The sequence below is a fragment of the Neofelis nebulosa genome, chromosome 16 (genome assembly GCF_028018385.1).
Source record: "Neofelis nebulosa isolate mNeoNeb1 chromosome 16, mNeoNeb1.pri, whole genome shotgun sequence".
In the NCBI taxonomy this organism is placed as follows: Eukaryota; Metazoa; Chordata; class Mammalia; order Carnivora; family Felidae; genus Neofelis; species Neofelis nebulosa.
Genome location: NC_080797.1, coordinates 55,368,211 through 55,386,035, shown reverse-complemented (window position 1 = coordinate 55,386,035; position 17,825 = coordinate 55,368,211). Strand labels below are relative to the sequence as shown.

General features: G+C 43.1%; 2 protein-coding genes across 17 annotated transcripts in view; one reads left to right on the top strand and one right to left on the bottom strand.

Annotated features, from left to right (window-relative positions):
* Positions 1-5,543, top strand: part of SYNRG (synergin gamma) — an 87,106-nt gene extending 81,563 nt beyond the window's left edge. For 13 of the 16 annotated variants that reach the window (XM_058704213.1, XM_058704208.1, XM_058704217.1 and 10 more), the window contains 3 exons: positions 1,306-1,416; positions 1,769-1,804; positions 2,818-5,543. In XM_058704213.1, coding sequence (XP_058560196.1) covers positions 1,306-1,416; positions 1,769-1,804; positions 2,818-2,949 — 279 coding nt within the window. In that variant the 3' untranslated portion in view covers positions 2,950-5,543. The remainder of the gene's footprint in view (positions 1-1,305; positions 1,417-1,768; positions 1,805-2,817) is intronic. The other 3 variants (XM_058704209.1, XM_058704223.1, XM_058704222.1) reach the window with 1 other exon arrangement.
* Positions 5,544-6,821: 1,278 nt separating this feature from the next.
* On the bottom strand, positions 6,822-8,070 carry DUSP14 (dual specificity phosphatase 14). The gene has a single exon (XM_058704230.1). The coding sequence runs from the start codon at positions 8,068-8,070 to the stop codon at positions 7,474-7,476; it is 597 nt and encodes a 198-aa protein (XP_058560213.1). The 3' UTR covers positions 6,822-7,473.
* Positions 8,071-17,825: the final 9,755 nt, after the last annotated feature.

Sequence of the window (17,825 nt, the reverse complement as noted above, 5' to 3'; positions counted from 1 at the left end):
GCTCCATTGGTAGAGCGTGTGATTCTTGATCTCGGGGCTGTGAGTTCGAGCCCCACAGTGGGCGTAGAGATTACTTAAATAAATAAAACTTTTAAAAATTAAAAAAAAAAAATTGATAGCTTTCCAAAGTTGGGGCCTGCCCTCTTACCCCATATTCCACAGATTTGTTGTAAGGAAGAAATTAGATAATGCACCTGAAGAGCTTAGTGTGGTGCCTGGCAAGTAAGGGCTTCACTGATAATAGCTGTATGTGTATGTACTCTCTAGCTGATAATGCCTCATTCTTCCATCCTTGAGCAGTAGGCCCATGTATCTGTCTTCCTGCTTCTCTGATGTCGGAACTTGGCTGTCCCCCACACAACTCCAACTCCGCTTAGATCAAACCGAACTCCTCCCAGCCCTCAGCCCCAAATGTGGGTCTCCTTTCTCATGCCTACTATGTCAAGCCCTCCCAGCTGCCTAAGCCTCACCCCTCCTTGCACATCCCACACATGACCCGGGCTTCTTCAGGTGGCCGGCCCCCGCTGTTACTTCCCTAGTTCTAACTTTCCTCGCTGTCTCCCGGACCCCTTACAGTGGCATTGTAACTGAGGTGCATGCCTTGAGGATTGCCATCCACAGTTCATTGCCCACACCTCACCCAGAGGGATCTGTCCGTGACACAATCCGGATCCTGTCCCGGTCCAGTCAGAACCCTTAATGGCTTCCCAAGATACAGTCTCTTCTAGTCCTTCCAAGACCTTCATGCTGGAGTTCCATCTCCTCCCTCCTTTCATAAGCACGGCTCCCACATGCTTATGAGTGTTCTTCCCACACTCTATCTTCTGCTTAGAGGCCTTGCCCTTGCCTGTGTTGCTTGTTCTACACAGAATAAATACCGTCCCCTCCCTTACCTCGCCCTTCCCCGTCCCCTCACCTAGCATCTACCTGTCAAGACTCATGATGTTTGTAAGTGCCAGGAAGCTTTTTCTGTCATCCAGCTCTTTTCCCCTTGGGTTGGAGTAAGTGCCGCCCAGCCCATGTGCTCTGGTGTAGTCCTTGTGGCCCTGTGCTGCCTGCTACCCGCCTGTCCCCACCCTCGACTGTGAGTTCTCAGAGGACGGTACCGGGTTTTGCTCATGCTAGTGTCCCGAGCACCTAGAACACAGCAACTCTCAGTAAATGTTTGGGAAATTGAACAATTGTATCGATGGTATTAGAAGTTACTTCACTTGCTGCTGGACCTACTGGGGATAAGTGATCAGGGAGTGAAGCCAGCAGCATTTGGAATTGCCGAGTCCTTACTCGTTTGTCTTGTCCTCCTAGCCCGATGAGAATTCACTGGATTTTTCCTCTTGTATGCTACGGCCTGGGATTAAAAATGCTCAGGAACTTGCCTGTGGGGTGTGCCTTTTAAATGTGGACTCCAGAAGCCGGGTAAGTGATACACCTTCCCCCTGCAGATGGCACAGCGCTTCCCTGACATGACCCCTGGGGATGACCCCATCCAGCCCACTTCACTGCAAGGTCTACGACCACAGGTGGGGATTTTTATAAAGCCCTGAAGCCTGACACGGAAGTACATGTACTCTTACAAAAGGGCAGTAGGGGAAGCCATTGAGTGAATGGAGGTAGTTCCTCCCTCTCTAACAGAAAGCTGTCTGCACTGTGCCCCCGCCCTGTGCACAGTGGGGTGGTAGAGAGAGGTGAAGCCTGTAAGGCTTTGTTTGGGGGCAGGAGGCCCTGTCCTGGGAATTTTGTTGACCTTATGGTTTCAACGTTATTTCAGAAAGAAGAGAAGCCTGCAGAAGAACATCCCAAAAAAGTATGAACCAGTTATACACGATCTTAGCATCTCCATCTTAATTTTGAGTGTGGAAAAAGCCAATCAGATGATTCCACTGCCATCCTGAACTGTTGTGACCATGAATCCTTCCTTTACTGAGTCATGTCTGTTCCCATAGTGTTTGATTTGACCAGCTAGTGTGTCTGTGTGGGTCCACTTGTCTTGTTTGCATGCTCGTAGCTCTTGTAATTGGCTTCCGGTGTTACAAGTCATTTTTCCCTCTGTGATGAACAAGGTAACAGAATGAGCAACTTCTGGAAGACTGGAAGTTGTGACACGGAGCGAGATCAGAGAGCGTCACGATTTGGCAGTGATCAAAAACAAATTGGGGTTTAGAGTTCTGTGTTACTTGTTTACTTGTAGTGCTTTAGGACACCCTCCAGGGAACTGAGGTGAGGACTGGCTGGCTGTGACTTACCTGTAAGCATTAGTCATCTGGAAGTAATTCTGACCTGTTCAATGTCTTTATTTTTACAAATCCTATACCTATTTGGACTTTTTAATTACGTGGATTCCGTTATCAGGTCCCACTGGCATTCGACCCTGAGAGCTTTTAATCTTTTGTTTTTTTCCATGAGAGGACTGTAATCAGCCCCAGAAACGGAAGGGACTGTATGTATCATTCAATGCCAGCCTGAGGGCAGGGCTCCCTTCGGCACAACGAGGGATAAAAATCCTCCACAGCTATTTTAGTTCCCCGTAACATGAACACCCCCACACACAACCCCCTGTAGCCTCAGTCTGCCTTTGCTATGAACCATTTGGCCTTCTTTTGCTGAAACTGGGTTTAATGGTAAAGATTTTTTTATGCCTTTAATTAGCAGCAAAAAACTTTCTCACTTGAAGCCCTGTAGCCACCTGCTCAGCTTTTGTGTGTGTGCCAGTGTGGCCTCAGCCTCTGTGACCTGGCGAGGGATGCGTGCAGGGTGCCGACCAGCTCTTAGGTGCAGAAGCAGCCTGACTCGCCCCACATATCTGTTTATTTTTGGCAGGCATTCAACTCCGAAACGGACAGCTTCAAGCTGGCATATGGAGGACACCAGTATCACGCCAGCTGTGCCAACTTCTGGATCAACTGTGTTGAACCAAAACCTCCCGGCCTCATCCTGCCTGATTTGCTCTGAAAAGTACCTCTTTGAAGTACCTACTGGGTCTGTTTTCCCATCATACCCCAGGAGGAGACAGGGACCAATGAACAGAATGCAGGACTGCGCAGTTCGCTTCCACGAAGCTATAGGAGGAGTTCCCTGCACGGTCAGGGGCAAGAAAGAAGCTGCGAGCTCCCAGTTGTTCCTGCAGACATTTGTCCCCTAGGTCCCACCGCAAGTCTTAGGGATTTGAGGTAAAATTGCCCTGCCCAAACTGCATGTGGCACCAGAAGTTTGCTAACTTCTCTCTAGTTTTGCTAAGATGTTTTAAAATATGGCACGGTTTTCTTTAAGGAATCATTTGCTGCTGCCGTATATTGAAACTGTGAAGAATTGACATTTTGACGTTTGAAGAAAAATAAATTGTAATAGGTTTGGAATTGGCAAGAACGTTTTGAGCCAGTGCTCACTTCTATCTAGAACCCTGCTGTCCTGTGAAGTAGAATGCATTTACCCACATGTAGCTTGTTGATATCTGAAATGAATAAAAAGGGGACATTGTGACTAAACTGATGTTCTTTTTATCGAAAAACTTCTGCTCATCTCCATCAGACGATGGAAGTGGGTGAGGGCAGATTTACCGACTTTGTGGTCACAGCTGAACCAGTTCTTCTTTTGTTCATTTCTCAAACTATCAGCGTTCAAGAAGGTATTTTCTCAAAACACGCCTGGGCACTTTGCAATGGATTGAATGTTCATTTTGACAGAGGCCCAAATCTTTGTGTATCAGGATGAATAAACACCCTTCCCCTTTCGGAGCCTTCACTGAAAACTTTCTTTTACCTCAAAGACTGTGAACGTGGTATTTTTTGCAGACAAGTTTTGGAAAGGCAGCTGGATGAAACCTCTTGGCAGTGGCCTTTGTCCAAATGTCCAGAAATGACTGACTGCATAGGGACCAGTACTGCCTGACTTCACAGTATTATGTGAGAGACCTGAAAATTCATTCACAGTTGGAAGGTGGAGTTCCTGGCCTACTGAGGCAAACAGATGTATGTATATTTATGGTTGAGGTACATGACTTAGAAACAGTGGAAGCACAGTGTTCAAAAACTGCATGGAATTCTGGAAGGAAAAGGCTCATGCTTGCTATCTGGTGTAGGGAATTTGCCGCTTAGAACTGAATGCATAAAATCAGGAAAAAAAAAAAAAAAAAAAAAAAGCGAAGTGGCTAAGGACTGTGAAGCTGTGAAGCCCTGGGAAGAACAGGCCAACCTAGGACATACACGTCTCTGACTTGTAAATTCTGTGCTCTACAAGGAGATTTTGACTCTTGTGTTTCACAAGTTGTGTGACTTAGGCTCTCTGACCTCGAGTCAGTTTTTATTTGTAAACTGAACAAGGTCATTTTGGGTATAAAATTGCCGTTTTACATAATTAAGTAGGTGGTTTTCCCTTCCCGGCACTAAACTTGAGGGGATCCTGTTCTGTTCCCTCTTAGTGGTGTCTTCTCCAAGGAAGGTATAGGACGTTTTTGTTAAACAGCTGTTGATGAGGCTTCTGCTTTACCTTGCTGGGCCCCAGAATGCACAGGGAAGTGTTGACGAGGTAAATCTGCTTCTCATTTTCTCCAGACTCCCTTCCAGCTGGGTGACTGACAGCCTGAGTTATTACCCTCAGGGCCTTTGTCCTCCACATGGCTACCTGACTTAGTACCCACAGCATCAGGCTGGGTCCTCAGGCTTCCCTGAGGCCTCTGTCTCCACTTCAGCCTGAGCAGCACCTAGAGTTTCATCACGGCGCCAGGATTGAAGCGGGCCTCTGACCCGTCTGGTACATTCCATGGTAGAGCAGGATGACCGAATCTGCCTTTGTTTGCAGCTAAGAATGTCTCCCAGTTTGACAGGATTCACAGTGCTGAGAGTTTCTGGAAATGCCATATGGGCTATTATTCTGTCGCAATGGCCTGTGTCAATGATATTTTTAACGTGTGCTCACCTGCTAACCAGAATGGTTCCATTCCTAGAGAGGTTGCAGAGCGCAATGATAATCACTGCCGGCCTCACCAGGTACGGCAGGTCTGGTCACTCCATGGGAGGCGCTAGAGGCATATACAGCAGACGCCAACAAAAAGGCTTTGCTATGAAAAATACTGTTTAGTAGTGGAAATGTTCACTCACATACCACCAGTAAGGATTTCCAGAGTGTGGAACCATACCCTTGCACTTTCTTTACGTGTGCAAGTTTATTCAGACAACTCAACACTGCGCTCGTCTACATCTCGGCTCTGACGCGCCAGAGTCCAGTGTCCTTGGAAACAGTAACCAAGGTTACTTCTTTCCGTACTGCTTGAGGTGCCGGCAGCTCCCACCCTGCTGCCTGAGTGGCGGTGAATAAGCGCTTTTCTCTTTTGGTATTGTGTTTTGCTTTTAGACGTTTTATGGCTTAGTGTGTAACTTAATTTTTGTCTGGACGTGCTCAATGTAGAGGAGGCACAGGGTATGTTATTATCCATGCCTTATTTGTCCTGTGACTACTAGTTAACACTCCAAATAGGTTGCATATTCTAAATTACTTGAATATTTTGTATGCATGTACCTATGTCTTGTTTAAAGATGCCTTCTACTTGCCTTTTGATAACTTGTGTGATCCTAAGCTTTGGTAAGATTATAGGGCCTCTACATTATAGAAACTTGAAATGCTTGCCCTGCACTGGGGATCACCACAGAAATTCCCCTAACAAACACCTTCTAGGTCACACGCCTTCCTTTTGTGACCAGCTAATAAACTCTGACATTGAGATTAGAAAGGTGTTAGGCTTCTTAAGTACTAAGAATGCTTAGTTACATCCCAGTAGTGGTGTTGGCCGGGATTTCTGCCGGAAATTTTCCTACCAAGAACATCTGTCACCCAGTGTTCTCTTACTGTAGTACAGTGGTTATTTTTGGACTCTTACCCAAAGACTACAGGACTTACAGTTTGCCTTCATACTAGAGAAGCCATAGCCTCCACAGCCACGAATTGCTTTGTTGTTCTTCTGACTGCTTTTCGATCATGTGCTAATTGATGCAGCATTCATTTATGGGTTCCTCTGATTTCCCAAACTATTAACCTCATTTTAATTTTCCTATTTAGACTGTAGTACATGTTTATAAAAGTGAATGACTGGGAAGAAACAAGGTAGAATTTGGATGAAACCACTGCCACGGACCAGATAAAAATCTAGAAAATATAATTTATACGTAACCACCGGCATTATATTTATGGCTTCTTGTCAAGACGGGCCAAAAACCTAGAAAATTATTCCACAGAGAAGCGAGCTACAACCTACGTGGCAAATGAAGAAAGATAAAGCAGCACTGTGACTGAGCAGGGGCAATCTGATGGTTCCCAATAGTTTTTGAGGAGTGTGGAATAGGGAAGAACTAATTAAACTTCTCCCAAGTCCCTGATGAGTTATGCTGTCATATTTATTAGGAGCAGTGAACCGGATGACATGGTTCCAAGTTTCAACAAAAGAAGTCGTTGTTTGATGGTCACTTCTGTGGAGGTTTGGTTTAGGACATTTTGTGTGGAGCAAAGGCATAGCTTTTGTTAAAAAACAATTTCTTTGATGGAGGACTCACTGCTTTGGTGCACTCCAGCTGCCAAAGACATCCGAAAACTGTATCTTTTATCAGAGTGGACACTCTGTGCTGTTTTCCACGGCTTTAGCACTGTGACTGATATTAACGTCTGCCCATCTGCAAGGATGTGAAACGTTGACACAGTTCAGCCGAGAGGTCTATTTTAAGTGGCATAGTTGTCACCAGAGCCGGATTTTAATGCAGTTACTGGAGAGCATCTTTCTTCCAGCATCAACACACACATACACACACCCTGGAGTTCTTAGTAAAAATTCTAATAGGTTATGCAGATATATTTATTAAAAATAATGCTAATATAGTCCTGGGGCACAATGATTCCAAGAGGGTGTTTGCAGCAGATTTCATTGTAATTACTTAACAACTAGATAACAAAGGTGTTTTTTTTGTTTGTTTTTGTTTTTTAACTTACAGAGTCACTAAATAGGAAAGGAAAGAGTAGGGCTAATCCAGTAGAGACTGAAGCTGGTATCAATCTTCCCTAAGCATTTGTGTGGTCAGCAGCCTTGGGCAAAGCTTGTCTCTAAAGGGTTAATCAGGACCCAAAGTGATTTTTGCACTGAGCTCCTCTGGCACCTGCCATGATGCCTAAAGGCATGGGATTCAGAATATAGCAGAACCAAACAGTTTATTAAACTGTTCAAATTGTTAAAAATGATTAAAAGCCAGTTAAAGATTTTCATAAACACTATTCCAAAATGTTAGTTTTAAAAATGTTACTAGCAATGTATGCATTCCCCTTATGTTCCCCCCCCCCCCCCCCATCTTTTAAAATAAACCTGAACACCCAGTGTAAAAAACACTTCAGGGAGAGCCAGGAGTCAACCATTTGAAAAGAAAGGTGAAGAGGGGAACAGACGGTGTGTAGCAGATGCTGGTACTGCTCAAGGGGCTGCTGATGCAGGCTTTGGTGGCATTATATCCCCCAGTAAGGCATCAGGTGTCGGGACTCTTTCTCATAAACGTCTGGAACTATGCCATAAGGTGTCTGTACCATTTTAACTGTCGACTTCCCAAAGAGCTGGCGCTCGTAGTCTATCAGCTGCCTCCAGAAACCTACGTTGGGCCTGATGACAGGCCTACGGGCTTTCACCCAGTTGTACGCCTCCAGCAGGCACACACTGTGGAATTTCATCAGGTAAGCGATGCAGAGAGTGGCCGAGCGGCTCACCCCCGCAGCACAGTGCACCAACGTGGCCCCATGCTTCCTGCTCACACTGTGGATCTTGTCGGCCACAGTGTCAAAGTACAGTCCAATGGGGGCATGGGGCATGTCAGCCAGAGGCACTTTAACATATTCAAATTGGGGCCAGTTGAAATTGGGGATCTCAATGGTAGCATTAACGATGCAGGTGATGCCACGAGCTTGGAGGAGGTGCCGGTTGGAGGCCACACTGCCTCTGCCCAGGAAGAGAGAGGAGGTAATTTGAGCGATGCCTCCTATGTCTCCCTCAGAAATCATCCGAGGGGCCATGAGAGTCCGTGGGAGCGTGCTGTGACCTCTGGAGCCCATGAAGATGCCAGCAATCACACTTGCATCGTTGGCAGCAAGACCAGAGGGTTTTGTGTTCCTCCACCAAGGAATCCAAAGTCAGTGTTCTTCCTGCAAAACACAGGTATCTGTCAGTACTTTAAATGCTATCAATTTTTGATTCATCACGGCCTTCTATAGTTTTGTGGAATGGGAAGGTGAAAGGATTAGAAGTGGTCATTTTCTATAATAGACTCCATTCTTTCAAGGATGTAGACAAATCATTTCCTATTGATTAACAAGAAAAGTAGCCTAAAATCAAGGTTAAAACCCAGCTCTCTGGTGATTCTATTAAAAAAAAAAAAAAAGAAGAGGCACTAAATGGAAATAGTCATTCTATTTTAGAAATAGTCTAAACTCAGAAACATGCCCAACTGGTTCCTGAACAGCAATCCTGCAGGGCCTTGCTCGAACTGAAGGGAGTGGTGTTCCTTGGTAATTAGGAAGAAACGAGAAATTCTGATCACTCCTGTAGCCATGTTCTTTCATACACTTCTTGCCTACTTATGCTGCTATGATTGCTATTATCTTCCTAAACCTAGTTCTAGACATAGCAATCTTATAAAGGTATAAAAACGATCACATTAGGTAATCTATTAAAGGAACTGCCTTTATGAACTAAAAAGATACTGAATTCAGAATGAGTTCCAGAAAAGCCAGGACATTTGGTCACCTTAGCCCTTCGTTATTTAAAAAACAAAATAGCTAAATAGTAACTTGTGCTGTGGTGTCTCCATGGGAATAACCCAAGGCACTTTGAAGGCCATTATCTCAAAAATACAATAGTCTCGGGCCACCTGGGTGTCTCAGTCAGTTAAGCACCCGACTTCAGCAGGGGTCATGATCTCACAGTCCGAGAGTTTGGGCCCCACATCAGGGTCACTACTATCAAAGCAGAGTCTGCTTTGGATCCTCTGTCCCCATCTCTCTCCCCCTCCCTAGCTTGCGTGCTCTTAGCAGAGCATCCTGATCTCAGGGTTGTGAGTTCGACCCCCCCAAGCCCCCAAGTTGGGTATAGAGATTACTTAGATGAGTTACATAATTAAAAAAATACATCAGTCTAAGTTCATGAGCAATTTCGGCTGACCTGACCCTGGGTGTGGTTAAATGAGAACGTCACCTTCCTCAGACAATTCTCAGCAGCAAGATGAATCCCACTGGCTTCAGATGCGTGTTGAAATTAAAATGTAGTTTAATATTTGAAAATCTACATTTTTCTTAGTAGAGTATTTGATATAAAAGACTTTAATATTATATAATGCCCATAGAGTAAACCAGTAACAAAAGAAATGGAAAATATTGGTTTCCTGAGATTTCAGACACATCACTTTCTCACACTGCTTTATAGTCTGGGCCCACTGGGAAGTGTGTTCATCCCCACCCAGGGTAGGGTAGGGGCACCTAAAGTGATTTCAGGTGAATAAGAACACTTTCAGTTCCATGGACAGAAGTGGTGCTGGAGCCACTCACTTGTGAGGAATCTGGTTACTCTGCAGTCCTGGGTCAGGATCTGGAAAGTCCTAATTCAGAGTGTTGATCACAGTGGATACAAATCAGATCTGCAGAAAGACAAAGAGGCAACCATGTAGCCAATCAGGAAGTTCAAAAGAATTCCTCCTGGGTTTTTACTACTAAATTGGGTTTTGACTGGAATAAATCTAGGGAGTGGAAAGCACGCTAAATATATCTAGATGTGCATTTAAAGGATGTGCCAGTTTGGAAGTATCAATCTAAGTCTCAGCTTTTTGTGAATGACATGTAACCCACGGTGTGACAAACGTTAAGTGCAGTTTGGGCCACAGCAAGTTTTTTGAAAGGAAATGTAAGGCACTGCTCAATGGGCCCAGAAGAGAGGCAGAACAAGCTAGAGTCTCTTCCACATGCCCTCAGCTAAGCCAGGCGCAGGGGGCCAGCTTCACAAATGCCACCTGCAGGAGGTGCTGGTGCTGCGGACAGCATCGGAAATCTCATTCTCTCTTCCAAATTGGACATCTTAGTTTTTTGTTTATGTAACAGTATGATGACCACCAACAAGCATTGTTAAAAATGGGTTCCTCCCCTACCTGTCCCTCTGCTTTTCCCAGGTAACCATCACACTTAACTTTTTCCACAGCTCTGTTGAGGTATGACTGACATACAAGCTGATACACAACTTGACCAAGTGTACAACTTGAGGAGTTTTGAATTTTTGAATTCTTTTTTATTTTTGGAGAGAGGAAGAGAGAATGTGTGCAGGGGAGGGAGAGAAGGAGGGAGAGCATCCCAAGCAGGATCCACACTCAGCATGGATCTTGATCCCTTGACTCTGAGATCATGACCTGAGCCGAAATCAAGAGTCAGATGCTTAACCGACCGAGCCACTCAGGCGCCAATGAGTTTTGAATTCTGTGTACATTCGACACACCATGACCTCAAGATAATCTGATCCATCACCACCTCCAAATTTCCTCACACTCCTTTATAATTCATTCCCCCCTCACTCTCTAGCCCCATTCCCAAGCAACCACTGATGTTTTCTGTCATTATTTTTACATTTCCTAGATGTTTATAAAACAGAATGATAATATAGGTTTTTTTGTTTGTTTGGCCTGGCTCTCTCGGCATAGTTTGACATTCCTCTATGTTGTTGCATGTATCAACAGTTCATTCCTTTTTACTGCTGAGTAGTATTCCATGGTACAGATGGTTTATTCACTTACGGATGGAAACTGGGTTGTTTGTAGCTTGAGGCTATTACAAGCAAAGCTGATGTATAAAATGGTGTAAAACATTCATATATAGGTATCTGTGGAGGTATGCCTTCCTTTCTCTTGGTTAAATACCTAGGACTAGAAGGGCTGGATCATCTGACAAGGTTCCTATTTAACATTTTTGAAAAGCTTTAAAAATAGTTATAGCATGCGGCTTGAGGGGCAGGCTTCTAATTAAACACACATGGATGTAATAAGCATCCACTGTCATCCTCTCTCTCCTCTCCCTCCTTTCCCAGCGAGGAGCTTGGGATTAACTGTTAAGTGCCCAGACATGTGTCTGGTGTCCTGGTTTTGGTGGCTGCCACCAGGGGACACCCACTGCCTGCCAGCTCTGGTGGTCAGCAGGGCTTGCGCCTCTGCACCCCATGAGATTGTTGGAACTGAAGAGACTTCAGCTGGCTACCACCCCCAGGGCACTGCACAGACAGCCAACTGAAACATAACCCTCTGCCTTTCTGTGAAAAAGGCTATTGCTTGTTCTGGAGCTTGAGCCTCGGGTGGAGGCCAGGGGATACCATCTCTGTGCTTTCCCTCTGCCCCACTCTAGGTCTCCAGTATCTCCTGGAAAGGAACTTGTATACCTGTCTGCTGCCTGATTTTTGTGACTGCTGCCCAGGGGGGCACCTCTAGACCACCTGGCTTGGCTGGCCAGTGGGACGGACAACTTTTGCAGTCCCACAGGATTATTATGTATATCTGCATATGCTAAAAGCTGCTGACTGAGATCCTCCCCTTTAGAACATCACCTGTCACATGGCCAACTACTAGGAGCCACTAAAAATAAATAGGCTGCTTGGACAATCACAAAGGTTTGAGAGAAAACCAAAACTAAGGCAGTATTGAACAATCAGGTTTATCTCCTGCACGAGGCCACTCCTTCAAGACTGGGAGAGGTGGCTGTCTTATCTAATGCATAGAAATCAACACAGAGTTGAGGAAAATAAAGAAACAGGAATATGTTCCAAATGAAAGAACAAGATAAAATCTCAGAAAACGAGATTGGAGAGAAGTGATTTACCTAATAAAGACTTCAAAATAAGGGTCATAAAGATGCTCACTAAACTTGAGAGAAGAGTGAACACAGAGCTTCAACAGATAGATGATATAAGAAAGTACCAAACAGAAATCATAGCACTGAAGAACACACTAACTGAACTGAAAAACATACTAGAAATATATTAGAGGGTTTCAACAGGAGACCCATATGACACAATCAGAACAGCTAAAGAATGAGAAAAGTGAAGACAGCTTAAGATACTTATGGGACAACATCAAGTGGACCAACATTCACATTATAGAGAAAGTAACACAAAATGTATTTGGAGAAATGATGGCTGAAAGCTTCCCCTAACCTGGCTGGAGAAGGAAACAGATATCCAGACTGAGGAAGCTCAGAGAATTCCAAAGAAGAACCTAAAGGGACTCACACTAAGTAAGACACATTATAATCAAGCTGTTGAATGTTAAAAGACAAGGAGAGAATAAAAGTAAAACAACTTGCTACATAAAAGGGAACCCCCCCCCCCCCCCAAGAGTATCAGATTTTTTAACAGAAACTTTGCAGGCCAGAGGGATGTGGCACAACATAGTCAGGGCAGTAAAAAAAAAACAAAAAACAAAACTTCCAAGAATACCCAGCAAAGCTGTTATTCAGAAGTAAAGGAGAGAGAGTTTTCCAGACAAGCAAAAGCAAAGGAAGGAGTTCATTACCACTAAACTAGCCTTGCAAGAAATATTAAAGGACTTCTTTAAGCCAAAAAGAAAGTAATGGGAAAACACGTAAAAGTATAAATCTCACTGGTGAAGGTAAATATAGTAAAATGTAGAATAACAACGTAAAGGTGGTAGATTAATCACTTACAAAGCTAGTATGAAGGTTAAAAAAACAAAAGTAATAAAATTATAAATACAATAATTAGTTAAGGGATATACAAGATAAAAAGATGTAAAATGTGACATCAAAAATATAGAATGGAAAAAATGTATATATAAAGTGGGGGGGGGGGGGGGAGGGAGTAAAACCATAGAGCTTTAGCATGTATTCAAACTTAAGTTGTTATCAGCTTAAGACAGACTCTTGTAAGTTGTTACAAATAAGCCACATGGTAGCCACAAAAGCCTATAATAGGTACACAAAAGGTAAAGGAATCTAAGCATACCACAAAATCATCAAATCACAAAGACGAAAGTAACAGAATTTATAAACAGCCAGGAAACAATGAACAATAATGGCAATAAGTATGTACCTGTCAGTAATTAGATATAAATGAACTAAATTCTTCAATCAAAAGATAAAATGGCTGAATGAAAAAAGACTCATGTTGCCTACAAAAGACTGACTTCAGATGTAAGGACACAAGCATACTGAAAGTGAAGGGACAGAAAAAGACATTACATGTAAATGGAAACCAAAAGGAGGCTGGGATAACTATATTTACACCAGACAAAAAAACACTTTAAAACAAAAGCTGTAATAAGAGACAAGAAGGGCATGACATAATGATACAGGGGTGCCTGGCAGACTCCGTCGGTGGAGTATGCATCTCTTGATCTCAGGGCTGTGAGTTCAAGTCCCATGTTGGGCTTAGAGATTACTTTTTAAAAATATGAAAAGTAGTTATGTACCTAACATAGGGACACCCAAGGATATAAAACAATATTAATAAACCCAAAGGAAGAAATAGACAGCAATATAATAGTAGTAGGGGACTTTAACACCCCACTTTCAATAATGGATAGATGATCCAAGTTAGAAAATCAATAAGGAAACACTGGCCTTAAACAACACCTTAGACCAGATGGACTTAAACCCAAAAGCAAGAGAAAACATACTATCAAGAGCACATGGAACATTCTCCAGGATGGATTATACATTAGGCCATAAAACAAGTCTTAATAAAGAAGACTGAAATGATATCTAGCATCTTTTCTGACCACAATGGTATGAAACTAGAAATCAATTACAGGAAGAACACTATAAAATTAACAAATATGTGGAGATTAAACAACATGCTACTGAACTAATGGGTCATAAAAAATAAAAAACTACCTGAGACAAATGAAAATGGAAATCTGGCATACCAAAACTTATGGGATACAGCAAAAGCAGTTCTGAGAAGGAAGTTCATAATGACAAATACCTACATCAAGAATCAAGAGACCTCTCAAAAAATATCTAACTTTACACCTCGAGGAACTAGATTTTTAAAAAAGCCCAAAATTAGTAGAAGGAGGGAAATAACAAAGGTCAAAGCGAAAATAAATGAAATAGAGACTAAAAAGACAATAGAAAAGATCAATGAAACTGAAATCTCGTTCTTTAAAAGGATAATAAAATTGCAAGCCTTCAGCTAGGCTAAGAAAAAAAGAGGACTCAATAAAATCAGAAATGCAAGAAGTTATGATGATACCACAGAAATACCAAAGATCATAAAAGACTATTATAAATAATTATATCCCAACAAACTGGACAACTTAAATGGACAAATTCATAGAAACATACAACCTGCCAAGAATGAATCATGAAGTAGAAAATATGAATGGACCAGTAACTAGTAAGGAGATTGAATCAGTAATCAAAAACTTTCCAACAAACAAAAGTCCAGGACCACAGAGCTTCACTGGTGAATTCTACCAAACATTTAAAGAAGAATTAATACCACTCTTCTCAAACTTCCAAAACATACAAAAAGAAGGAACACTTCCAAACTCATTTTACAAGGTCAGGATTATGTTGATACTAAAACCAGACAAGGACATCACAAGAAAATTACAGGCCAATATCCCTAATGAACATAATACAAAAATCCTCAACAAAGTATCAGCAAACTAAACTCAATGCATTAAAAGAACAATACATCACACTCAAGTGGGATTCGTTCCAGGGATGCATGGATGGTTCAACATCTGTAAAACAATGTGATATATCACAATGAGATATCATTAGATATCTCATAGTTATAGTTAGAATGACTATTATCAAAAAGACGAGAAATAACAGGTGTTGGCAAGAATGTGGAGAAAAAGGAACCTGTGTACACTGTTGGTGAGAATGGAAACTGGTGCAGACACCATGGAAAACAGTATGGAGGCACCTCAAGAAATTAAAAATAGAACTCCCAGGGGCACCTGGCTGGTTCAGTCGGTAGAGCATGTGACTCTTTCTTTTTTAAAAAAATTTTGTATGTTTATTAATTTTTGAGAGACAGAGCACAAGCAGGGGAGGGGCAGAGAGAGAAGGAGACACAGAACCCGAAGCAGGCTCCAGGCTCTGAGCTGTCAGCACAAAGCCCAACGCAGGGCTCGAACCCACAAGCTATGAGATCGTGACCTGAGCCAAAGTCAGACGCTCAACCAACTGAGGCAACCAGGCGCCCCAGAGCATGTGACTCTTGATCTTGGGGTCATGAGTTCAAGCCCCTCATTGGGGGCAGAGGTTACTTAAAAAAAAAAGGAGTACCATATGATCCAGCAGTCCACTTCCAGGTATTTATCTTAAGAAAATGAAAACACTAACTTGAAAAAACATATGCACCCCCATGTTCATTGCCAAGACACAGAAACAACCTGAAGATCCACTGACAGATTGAAGAGACAAAGAAAATGTGGTATAAATACACAGTGGAGTATTATTCAGCCATAAAGAAAATCTTACATTTGAGATAACATGAACACATCTTGAGGGAGATTTGCTAAGTGAAATAAGTCAGAAAAAGACAAATACTGTATCAGTTGTATGTGGAATCAAAAAAGAAAACAAAAACTGGAGCTCACAGATACAGAAAGCAGACTGATCATTGCCAGAAGTGGGGGGAAGGGGCACTAGATGGTTGAAGGGCGTTTAAAGATGCACTTCCAGGTATAAATAAATCATGGGGATGTAATGTACAAGTTAATAATACTGTATAGCACATTTGACAGTTGCTAAGAGGAAATCCTTAAAATTCTCATCACACACAAAAAACTTATAACTATGTATAGTGATGCATATTAACTAGACTTATTGTGATCATCATTTTGTACTAATAGAAATTATCAAATCAGGGGCACCTAGGTGGCTTGGTTAAGCGTCTAACTTCAGCTCAAGTTATGATCTTGAAGTCTGTGAGTTTGAGCCCCACGTCAGGCTCAGTGCTGACAGCTCAGAGCCTGGAGCCTGCTTCAGATTCTGTGTGCCCCTCTCTCTCTGCCCCTCCCCCACTCATACTCTGTCTCCAAAAATGAATAAACGTTAAAAAAAAAAAAATTTTTTTTAATAACTTGAAAAAAAAGAAGTATCACGTTATGTTGGGGGCACCTGGGTAGCTCAGTCAGTTAAGCATCCGACTCTTAATTTCAGCTCAGGTCATGATCTCACGGTTCATGAATTCAAGCCCCACACTGGGCTCTGCACTGACAGTGTGGAGCCTGCTTGGGATTCTCTCTCTCCCCCCACCTCTTACTCTGCCCTCCCCTGCTCACACTGTCTCTGTCTCTCTGAAAATAAACTTAAAAACATTTTTTTTAAATCATTATGTTGTACACCTGAAACATGTTATATATCAATTATACCTCAATAAAAAAAATAATAAAAGTTATAGCTTCATAATGGAGTGGTTCTCAAACTTTAACATGCATCAGAATCTTGTTAAAACACAGACTGCAGAACCACACCCCAAGAGTTTCCACTTCAGTAGTTCCAGAGTGGAGCTGGAACTCAGTAACTGGCATTTTGTAGGTGATGCTGCCAGTCAGAGGACACATCCTGTAGAGGTCATCCTGTAGAGGTCAATGTTGCAGTGAGCCACCCAGATTCCCTGCTTCAAGACTGGGGCACTCAGAGTGCTGGAACACAGAGATCCTAAGTCCCTCCCCAGAAAGAGCCCTTGTCTGAAGGGTCCTGCCCCACCCAAGATTACAACTTTCTTGGGGACCCCTTCTGATGGCGGCACACATGAAGTGTATAGGTGAGATCGCATCCTGAAGAGAAACAAGAAATAGTTGCATAAGGAAATGTGTACAGATGTGTGTGTTAGTTGTAAATGGAAATGGGCAGAACTTTTATGAGAACATCCTGTCCTGCCGCAGAACACAGTCTCGTGCCACTTCCAAGTTTTTCCCTGGCACAATCCTAGTGATTTAAAAGCAAAGTCACTGCAGTAACAAACACAGAATTAGGCTCTCAAACTGCTGGTGATCACTCCCTTCCTGAATGTGGAAAATCTGGAAGATGCTAATCAAATTTCCAACCAGGTTACTTGGTTACTGTCTAATTAATAGTGACTCAGTCTTATGGTCTCCCAAATCATCATTCTGTTTGGGAAGTCACTTGCCCTCCTGAGGAAAGGGTTCCAGACTTGCTGGTCTTTTCATCAAGGATAAGTAATGGGTGGCCTGGAAGCCTAACTTACTCTGTTAACTCTCCTTTGTTGGGCAGTGCTAAGCCACTTGGTACTGCAGAGACAACAGATTGTGAGTCCTCAGGGCAGAATCCAAGTGAGACAGACATGATGCTCCCTCCCTGCTGCTGCTAGTCAGTCTTGTGCCAACAAACCTGCATAAAATGCTAGAGCTAGGTCCAAGGTTTAGAAAAACAACGTCTGCCAAAGAGCACTCAGAGGGCACAAATATAACTGATGCTCCTCTGACAAACACTCCTGACCCGTTTTACAGATCAGAAAATAGAAGGCTCAGAAAGGGTGAGATGATTTCAACTCAGAGAAGATACATAACAGAACCAGGAAGAGAACCAAGGTTCCGGGCTCCTAGCTCAAGCCCACACACCGCCTTTCTGTGAGACTGTGGGGAGTGGCTCAGCACCTGCCTTACAGCACTCCCAACACCACCAGCCGACGCCTTCAGTGCGTCCAAAGGGTCTTGGATCTGCCTACGAAGAATGTGTGTAAGTGCTACTTACAGAAATGCCCAGATGGGCTGAGCTACTCCAGTTTCTCCTATCGCCCAGAAGAGGGACAGACATACTGCTGCAGACCCAGATACCCTTCA